Source organism: Phoenix dactylifera, unplaced genomic scaffold (assembly GCF_009389715.1).
Source record: "Phoenix dactylifera cultivar Barhee BC4 unplaced genomic scaffold, palm_55x_up_171113_PBpolish2nd_filt_p 001070F, whole genome shotgun sequence".
Classification (NCBI taxonomy): Eukaryota; Viridiplantae; Streptophyta; class Magnoliopsida; order Arecales; family Arecaceae; genus Phoenix; species Phoenix dactylifera.
In genome coordinates, this window is record NW_024068418.1 from 38573 (window position 1) to 48843 (window position 10271).

A 10271-nucleotide genomic window follows, 5' to 3' on the forward strand; every position below is an offset into this window, starting at 1 on the left:
GGTCCAGGCCAAACCTAGTTGGCTTGATTCTTACAACTTTCCTTCATGTGAAACCATTGTTGGATCATCCATTATACATATCTCAAAGTGCTTCAAACTTTTTTATTCATCCACCTGTATAGATCTCAAAGCGACAGTGCATGACCAAGATCATCCATCCACATGCATAGATCTCAAAGCAACTAGTGGATGATCTGGATTATTCATCTACCTACACAAATCTCAAAGTGACCCATGGATGATCTAGATTATTCATTCTTCAACACAGATCTGGAAGCAATTAGTCGATGATCAAGACTATTAATGCACCTGCATAGATCTCAAAGTCTAGATTATTCATCCATCTGCTTAGATCTCAAAACCATGTGGATAACCTAGATTCGTGGGAACAAGGAGACGGGGGAGGGCTTTTCCTACACCTTGACCACCATTGGCGTTGCCACCCCCCTCGGTAGGAGACTTCAGTTGTTGAAGATCCCAGCACTGCCAAAGGAGGCAAGAGGGGGGGGGGGTAGGGGATGGTTCGAGCCCGAAAGATCGAGCTTTGATTGGGTGAGAATGGATGAGGCAGTTGAAGAGGTTGAAATTATGCCATGTCGGAGATCATCGGGGTGGAATTCGAAGTTGGAGATTGAGAAATTAGAGGGAAAAGAGGGAGATTAGGATTTGGGAGGGTGGGGAGCCCTAGATTTTGGGGAGAAGAGAGTGATTCACCCAAGTTGAAAGGGAGTGGTGCGTCAATGTTGTTGGTGTTGCTGTGAGAGGTTCACCGGTGCTATCGCTTGTGCTCTCCATTAACCGCTAGCAGCATAAAGAGGAAAAAAGGAGAAGAAGCAATTCAAAGGGGATGATGCCTGCACATATCACAAAGCAACCATGGATGATCCAAATATTCATCCACTTATATAAATTTCAAAGCAACCATGGATGATCTAGATATTCATCTGCATGCATAGATCTTAAAGTAACCGAGGATGATCTAGATATTCATTCGTCTTTATAGATCTCAAAGCAGCTGTAGGCGATCCAGATATTTATCCGCTTGCATAGATCTTAAAGCAACCGCAAGTGATCTAAATGTTCATCTTCCTGCACAAATCTTAAAGCGAAGCTGCATATGTCTTAAAGAAATCTAGATCTTCATTTTCATGCACAATCTCCAAGCAACCGCATGGATGATCCAAATATTCATCCGACTATATAGATCTCAAAGTGATCAATAGATGATTAATTTATTCATTCACCTATACATATCTTAAAGCAATCCAAATATTCATCTCTTATGAATTATTCAAATATTCATCCATCTACACAAATCTCAAAGCGATTATATAGATGATCTGGATTATTTATCCACTGCCCAAATCTTAAAAAGATGTTAGAATAGCCTAAAAGAGGGAGAGGGTATTTTTATCAATTGAAATGGCAGAGTAGCGCCATCTGCTGGTTGGAGAGTCAAGAAGATTAGTTTGGAATAGTTTACAAATTTGAGGTATCCGTTTGAAATTTTTTAAAATCGAGGGATGTTTTTGAAATTGGCCAAGGACCGAGTTTTCCCCGAGCTTTCGACAGCCTTCCAGGGAAAGGAAAACTCTCGCATTCTGATTTCTTCCCCTATAGAAGAAGTCTTTTTTAAAAAACAAAATCCAAAAAAAAGCTTCTATCGTCCGTCTTCTCTCCTCTCCTCTCATCTCCTCCTCCGGTTTGGGATCGGAGGCCTGAGACTATGAGACTGCGGCGGGTGGGCCCCCTGACGCGTGGCGATGGCCCGCCCTCTCGCGGATCTCGGATCGCCATGGCGATCTTCATCGGCATCATCCTTGGATGCGTCTTCGCTTTCCTCTTCCCGGACGGCCTCTTCCGCTCTTCTTCCCCATCTCCTTCTCGCACCCAGGACGCCGCCAAATGGAGTCAGGTACTCTCGATTCGACTTCATTTCCTTCTTTTCTTGGATTTTATGACTTCTTCTCATCGAAAGATTGAAGCTTGAAGAGAAAAAATGCATGAAATTGTAGAAGTCGCCCCAATTTCAGAAAATATGGTGATTTGATTGTATAATTCTTCATATGCCAACTATGTGTTTTTTCTTCTTTTTCCAATTTATAAGAAGAGTTTTGGGTGTCTTATACCAGATTTTGTTAAATTTTAGCTCAGTTTTTTTGGGTGGTTCTCCATTTATGTCGGTGTTTGGAACCTAAAGCGTTGATTTTGAAGTACTCTAATTGGCCAAGGAAAAAAAAAACAATTTTTTCGGCCAATTCCAGGAGGAAAAGAAAAGACATATTATGTTTTCGTAAGTTAGCGAGAATCGTTTTTTTTTTTTTCTAACAGCTACACCATGATCAATTCTTCCGACTATTTGTTAGCGTTTGGTCTGTCCTTGTATATTGAAAGTTTGGCAATTTTATGGAATTTTCTAATTATAATTAAACTTGTTGAGGAAAACATTGAACTTATATTCACTGTTTAATAGCCCGCCAAAGATCATAACAGCTGCACATGGTTTCATTCAAACATTTGTTAACTACAAACTGTTGTGTTAAGTTATGATATAATATCTGAAGAAGTAATTTAGTGATGGACTTGTAGAAGGTTGTCCGTAACAGATATGTTGATGGCATGGCTAAAAGCATGTATGGAAAGTGATAGTAGAAGTGAAAACTACTTGTGGCTTGAGAGTCTCTATTCTATTGCTGTGCCTTTAGGTCTATTGTAGATTGGGTGCAATAGGGGTGCTATAGTTAGTTCTTGGTGGGTGAATAGAGTTAGTCATTTGATAAGTGAATGTTACACTAGTTTTTTTCATGATTGAGTAATTGATTGACAAATAGGTATTCATATTAGTGGGAGCGTTGTGGAAAGCCTTCAGTAGATTGTGATCAATGTTACTTGAACTTATGAAGTTCTTCAAATTGAGAAGCGCAGGCACTATGGAACAACTGAGTACAGCATGATGCTGCTTGGCGCATCCTGAGAGTGAGCCTTGGTGTGACAATAAGCTTACTCCATCGTGACCTTGAGGTTATAGGTTAGAAACATGGAAATAGCCTCTCAATATGCAGAAGTAAAGTTACATACATTCATTCCTTCCCAAACTCTGTAGTCGCAGGAATGTCGTGCACTGGCTATCTTTTTTTTTATTGCTTGGCACGTCGTCTAATAATTATTGATCTTAGTAATAAATGTCTAATAATCAAAATTCCAATTATTGATAATCCCCAAGAGGAATCTTGTGAGAAGATCTAATTGTTGAATGGAAACTATCATGCAATCCATTTTATTTTTATCTGAAGGTTTCAAAAAACTATTCTTATCTGATTGTGAATTGGATCAGTTGGGTTGATAAAAGAGAGTCGGAGAAGCAACAATGTGATAGATTAATGACAAGATATTATCAAGTAGGTCTTTATTAACAGCTCTTGAACATCCAATAATTGATGGGATCGAAGCATCAAAAATAGGTAGATATTATTATATTCTTTATGGGGATTAAGGCTTTTGAATTTAAAATTGATTGCTTATATTTTCTGAATCTTGTTACCACCACAACTAATAAGTTTAATGAGTAAAGATCTGAGGGTCAATTTCATCTCTATAAATGTGATTTTGTAGTGATAGATTAGTGGCAAGATATTACCAGGTTGGTCTTTACTAACGTGTCCCGAACATCCAATAGTTGGACTCAAAGATAACATTCATTAGCCAGAATTTTGGATGGGATCCAAGCATCAAGAACATATAGATATTATTAGATTCTTTGTAGGGATTTAGGCTTTGAATTTAAGATCGATTCCTTTACATGTTTTGAATCCAGTTACCGCCACCACTAGTAAGTGTCATGACTAGAGATCTGAGTGTCCATTTCATCTATATAATATGTGGTTTTGTAGTGATAGATTAATGGCAAGATATTACCAAGTTGGTCTCTATTAACAGGTCTTGAACATCCAATAGTTGGACTTAAAGATAAGATTAATTAGCTAGCATTATGGATGGGATCCAAGAACCAAAAATAATTTCATATGTATGGTATATGATTTTGAAGTGTGTGATTGACAAACATCTTTTGGAAGTATTTGAAGCACTAGATAGGTTCTTGTAACACACACACACATGCACGCATGCATATACGCATACATACATACACACATACACATACATGTATACATATATAGAGAGAGAGAAAGAGAGAGAGACCCGGCTGCACTTGAGTGGATCTCTACTCATATTTGATCAAGTTTAGATTGGACGATGAGGGCCATTGGATATGATCTGCCTCTAGATTTCTTATATACCAAAAATTATGTGATTTAGAGACCACTAGCCTATGCATCTAAGTGATCAAAAAATTAGATGATCTAAATAAAATTAAAATATTTATGTTTGATCACTTGATGCATAGGCTGAGTCTCCAAATCATATGATTTTTCATTTTTAAGCAAACTAGAGGTAGTAGTTCATATCTAATGACTTGAATCATTGATATGGAATGCCCATTGTTCATTGTAGACCTAATTGGATCTGAGGGGAGATTCACTTAGATGTAGCCAAGTCTAGCTTATACACATACATATATGTATGTTTGTATGTGCGTGTACACACAAGTGCACGCGCGCACTCATACACACACACACACATATATACCTACGCATATCATACAGAAACAGATATAATAGTGCAAGCATATAAGCTTTCAGTCGCAGAGATATTGAAATGAAAGTACAAAGATCAAAGGAACAAGAAGTTGAGAGAAATAGTAGGAATATAAAAATCAGAAAGGTATTTTCCCTTTCTCTTCTATAGTATATGATTTTATAGTGTATGAGTGTGAGATATATTCTCGAAATGTTGTATTTTTCTAAATAGATTCATGCAAACCAAGTTATCTTGGCTTAGGATGTTGCTTGTGATGGTATTAGAGACTTGAGTTGTCCTTTCCTTTTCTGTTATGAATTTAGTTTAATGGTTTGAATTTGCTTGATTTAATCAAATTTTTGTTCAAGTGTTTCGTGATATAGGTCATTTGCCTCGAGAAAACTCTTTTCCTTTCTCTACCACCATGCATCATTTCATGCTCAATAATCCAACACTACAGTCATTGTGCTGGATTTTATATTATCTTCTCTCATTTTCAGTATCAGATACAAAATTTTGATCTATATACTTAATGTAGATCAATCATCAGGAGTCAATCTAGATCAACGGATTAGCACATTTTGTGGTTCCTTGTAAAGGGAACTCATGGCCTTGATGGAAAGGTTATTAATAAACAAGCTGCACTTCTTTAGATAGAAATCTGATTAATAAGGCATCCAGAATTACAATAAAGATGCATATAGTAAAAGGCTTTGGCTGACAAGCACAATGCCATGGGTTTGAGTCCTTGGCAGTCACTCTGTGCAAAAGAAATACCAAAGGTCAGGTCTGTCCCCAGTCCGCCCTTCTAGAATGCTGGAGTGCCGGGACCATAATAGGGTAATTGCCCTTTATGTATGACATGGTTTGTAATATTAGCATTGTGAATTAAATCATATAGGAAGAAAAGGATAGCTAATTTGATCATCAAATCTAAAAGGCGATTACCCAGTTATGATCTCGGCAATCCGGACTGGCCAAGGGCTCGAATCCATGACTCGAATCTGTGCCATTCTCTTGTCATCACAAACCTTCTAGCACTGCATCAAGCAATGGACCCTTAAATTGATCTTCAAAGCTGACATCATATAGATTTCGCTGTGCTAGGTTCCTAGAGATCTTGTAGGTGAAAATAGACTCAGCCACCTTGAAGAGAAGATCACACTGAAGATATGTGCAGCAACGGAATTAAACATCCAACCATCTAGAAAATAGTTATTGATGAATTGAGCCACACTTTCGCATCCATTTGATATAAATACAGGCCGCTAGTTTTCATCTTGGTGGCATAATTGTCTTATGACTTTAGTTCTCTTAACTGTACAGCATTCTGTTCTTTGATATATTTGTCCTAAATAATCATTTTTCTTTGCTTTCATGTCAGAATGATAGCTTTCTTCTTCTTATTTTTTTTTGCTCATTATAGTTTAATTCAGCCCCATGTGAATCACTTGAGAGGACAAATATTTTGAAGTCAGAGTTGGCATCACTATCAGAAAAAAATGCAGAATTAAAGAAGCAGGTTAGGGAGCTAACTATGAAGCTTCAATTGGCTGAGCAAGGAAAAGATCAGGCTCAGAAGCAGTTTCTAGCTTTAGGAGTCCAGCATAAAGCTGGTCCCTTTGGAACTGTCAGGAGTTTGAGAACAAATCCAACCATCATTCCTGATGAATCTGTGAACCCAAGATTGGCAAAGATGCTAGAAAAGGTGTCTGTTCAGAAAGAGCTTATAGTTGCTCTAGCAAATTCTAACGTGAGGGAGATGGTGGAGTTATGGTTTGAGAATATCAAAAGAGTGGGTATACCTAATTATCTAGTTGTAGCGTTGGATGATGGGATGGAAAATTTCTGCAAATCAAAGGGAGTTCCTGTTTACCGAAGAAAACCTGATGAAGGCGTAGATTCTATTGGAAGGACAGGTGGGAACCATGCAGTGTCTGGATTGAAGTTCCGCATTTTGAGAGAATTTTTGCAGCTTGGTTACAGTATTCTTCTCTCAGATGTTGATATTATCTACTTACAGAACCCATTTAATCATCTCTACAGAGATTCTGATGTGGAATCTATGAGTGACGGTCACAGTAACATGACAGCTTATGGTTATGATGATGTCTTTGATGAGCCTAAAATGGGTTGGGCAAGATATGCTCATACAATGCGGATATGGGTTTACAATTCTGGTTTTTTCTATATTAGACCCACAATTCCCTCAATTGAGCTTTTGGATCGTGTGGCAAGCAGGCTATCTCGTGAAAAAGCATGGGACCAACAGGTCTTTAATGAAGAGCTTTTTTTCCCCTCACACCCAGGATATGATGGGCTTCATGCATCTAGGAGAACCATGGATATGTATCTTTTTATGAACAGCAAAGTTCTTTTCAAGACTGTGAGAAAAGATGCTAATCTACGCAAGCTAAAGCCTGTGATTGTTCATCTGAATTACCATCCAGATAAATTCCGTAGAATGAAAGCTGTTGTGGAGTTTTATGTCAATGGAAATCAAAATGCACTGGATCCTTTCCCTGATGGTTCAGAGTAGTATATGGGCTCTTGCTCTGGGTTTTCACGTTTGCAATGGAAGCACAGGGTTTGACTGTATCTTGTAGACATTACTTCCCGTAGATCTATCTACAAAGCATGTTGATTGTAGTTTTCAGAAGTTGCTACCCTTGAACTTTTTATTGAGTGCTGTTACCAGAAATGCTTTTTTGTAATTTGATCACAACCCTTTCTTTACGCTCTACACTGCACTTTTTTCCCCTCTCTGGCGAATTTGATTTTACTGCCAGGCAAGGAATCTATTTGAAAGAATCGCATATTACTAGCGTTTTTATGTTTATTTATTTGTTCATGTTGGTGGGTGGCATTCCCATCAAAGTGTGGCACTACCTTTTCCTTGTTTTTCTCATCTATGTCTTGTGTGGAAATGGTTCATTGATTTGTTGAAGATATTTAGCATGATCAGTAGTTTGGTACGTTGTTTTTGGGGTAAAGATTCAGTACTTGTTGAAGCTCTATGTTTTCAGGATTTGTATGGTATCATGCAGAGTTATATAAATGCGGGCATGATTTAGTTCCACTGCAAAAGTGGAAGGAAAGTGAAATTTCCACCTTGGCTCCATCTGCAATACAATCCTCTGACAAGTTTGCAGTGCATGTAACACATGTTGGGGAACATCCATCTGAATCCTACAAATGCAGAGCAAATGGGTAAGCTAGATGAGTATATAAGTTCACTTTGTTAATACCATGTTGATGTCATTGTTATTATTTTGGTATTATTTGAGGTACAATTTGAGGTTCTTATGTGTCTGCTTAAAATATTCTGGAGAATAAACAACTTGATTGAGCTTTAAATATCCAAAAAGAACTTGGCTTAGCTTTGCAAACAGTGGGTAATGCTCAGGTGGCGGCTTAGTAGTTCATTGACTCATGTTAGTCTTAATGTGCTTGTGTGTTTAGGCATGCCCTATTGAGGAAAGATAAATGCTACGTTATGGATCTTGAGAGGCACAATTGTTGGAGTTATTCAAAGTGAAGCCCCTCTCATATCATGATGTTAGCCTGTCAACCTGATGTTTAACTTGTAGAAGGTGTCTGCTTAGGGCAAGGATCACTATGTTGTTAAAGCGCTATTCTGCGACTTTGTTATTGTGTTGACTTTCAGTAGAAGCTGTGGAAGACAGCTCTTGTTGATCTCCTTTATAATCTAGTGCTCTAATTATGATAAAGATGGAATGTTTTAGTATCATATGGAAACTCTCATCAGTTGTCTTCACCTTAAGGTGACAAATGTTAATATGATCTTGCTTGCTGGAAGGTAGTTAGCATTGTCCATTTTTTGAACTATATCCATTTGGCAAGTAGTTGCACATAAGATCATTTAGTTCTACGCAAGTCGAGTTAGTAAGGTAACAAATCTTAAAATGCATGCAGGATTTAAACGTAAGTTACTGTCATTAAGCCCTTTACTTACTGAACCAGATGACATCTGCAGGTGCAAGGTATCATCATCATTCGTTAGTGTGAGACATTTTCAATGTGCATAAAAAATAATTACAGATGATTGTGATTCTCCATCCTCATAGCAATATTTTTATATTATTTATATCATATTTTTATATTATTTATGTAACTTGATAAATGTGGTTTGAAGGTATCAATCGGTTGTCATGGTGGAGATATCCAACTGCCAATTGATGTGGTTGGTGAGATGACTAGAATTTGGCATCAATGATTGAAATAAGTCCCATCTTTATCACAATTCATAATCTCAATTTCAATGAAATTCAGTGAACCTTGTCCTTCTTTTTCAAAAAAATAAATTAATAAATACACTCTTAACTTTTATGAGGTGTACTTTTTTTATTTCTCTTCCTTATATGAAGGAATTAAGGATTTTATTAAGGACTCGTTTGGTAAAAAAAAATATGATCAATAAAAAAACAAGAAAAATACTTCTTATTTGGTTAGAGTTTTTAAATAAGAGAGATGAAAAAGTAGCATTCTCATAAAAATAAGATTTTCATGTTTCACGGAAAAGAAAAATTCAAGAAAGATATGAGAAAGCTACTTTCTCATCATTTGGAAATTGGATTTTTTTTTTCAAAAGTATTCTTAAGCCATCAAAATCTATGGATAAGATTTTTTTCTTTATTAAAGGTATAATAGGTAGTTCACACAATTTTTCTATGAAAGTAGATGCTCAATCAAACATAAGCCACTCAAGGATGTGCAATTTTCCATAATCGACCAAACATGTTAAAACCATTTTTTCAAGCTCATATTTTTAGAAATTAATCTCCCAGAAAAACATATTCTAGTGAGAAAAAAAATTTTCTACGAACCAAACGAGTACTAAGTGGTGGTATATTTATTACATACGAGCATGAGAAAGGAGAAGTGGGACACCAACCTCCTTTCCCATTCGTCCAGGCTAATTAAAAATAATTTCTGTAATTGGTTTGGATTTTGGAGATTTATTAGATATTTGGGTTCGCTGCCAGGATTTCAAATAACAATATAGATCTTGCAAACAGGTTATATGTGACCTTGATAGTATGATTAGATACTCCTATCCTTTTTTAAATACTGTCCACTAAATGTGTTCCTTCAATTGTTGGCATGTATCCACTAAGATTTAGAAAACTAATTGGCAATTCATAACCTCTAAACTTGGGGATGCATTATTGATCAAAGCCATCTCATTCAAAATTGGTGGAATATAGGAGAGGTAATTTGATGATAGTGGTACTCAAGTATTATCTAAACCTTATCCATAGATCCCACCTCAAAAGATTTAAAGTCTAGTTACAAACATCTAGAAAAGATAGTTTGGATCCAAAAACTTCTTCTTAATATGGAGATAGAGACAAATATAATGAGGGTAGTTTTAGCGATGAGAAAGGTAAAATGTGGGACAATCTCCAGTTCCCAATCCCATTTAGATAGATTTTGCCATCATGAATTGAGCTTTATCCCAATGTCACACCCTTCAGTCCAAGAAGCGGAGTCTCTGTATTTGAATCTTGGGTGGTACATCTTCTATGATGTCTAAACTTGAATGATAAAATTTAGGGGGATCTTCCTCTCATAGTCTAAAAGTAAAAAAGAACAGAAAAAAAAAAGTGCAATCA

The 10271-nt window shown here is 36.7% G+C and overlaps 1 protein-coding gene across 1 annotated transcript; it reads left to right on the top strand.

Annotated features, from left to right (window-relative positions):
• The first annotated feature begins 1572 nt into the window (after window positions 1-1572).
• On the top strand, window positions 1573-7392 carry LOC120107903 (arabinosyltransferase RRA3-like). Its single transcript, XM_039121425.1, has 2 exons — window positions 1573-1915; window positions 6062-7392. Exons 1-2 carry the CDS (start codon window positions 1727-1729, stop codon window positions 7172-7174), a joined length of 1302 nt encoding a protein of 433 aa, XP_038977353.1. The 5' UTR covers window positions 1573-1726; the 3' UTR covers window positions 7175-7392.
• Window positions 7393-10271: the final 2879 nt, after the last annotated feature.

Bases quoted from the DNA above. Each gene is read 5' to 3' on its own strand.
- LOC120107903 (XM_039121425.1), top strand. From the start codon at position 1,727: ATGAGACTGCGGCGGGTGGGCCCCCTGACGCGTGGCGATGGCCCGCCC. The intron at 1,916-6,061 runs GTACTCTCGATT...TGCTCATTATAG, and splicing joins ACGCCGCCAAATGGAGTCAG to TTTAATTCAGCCCCATGTGA.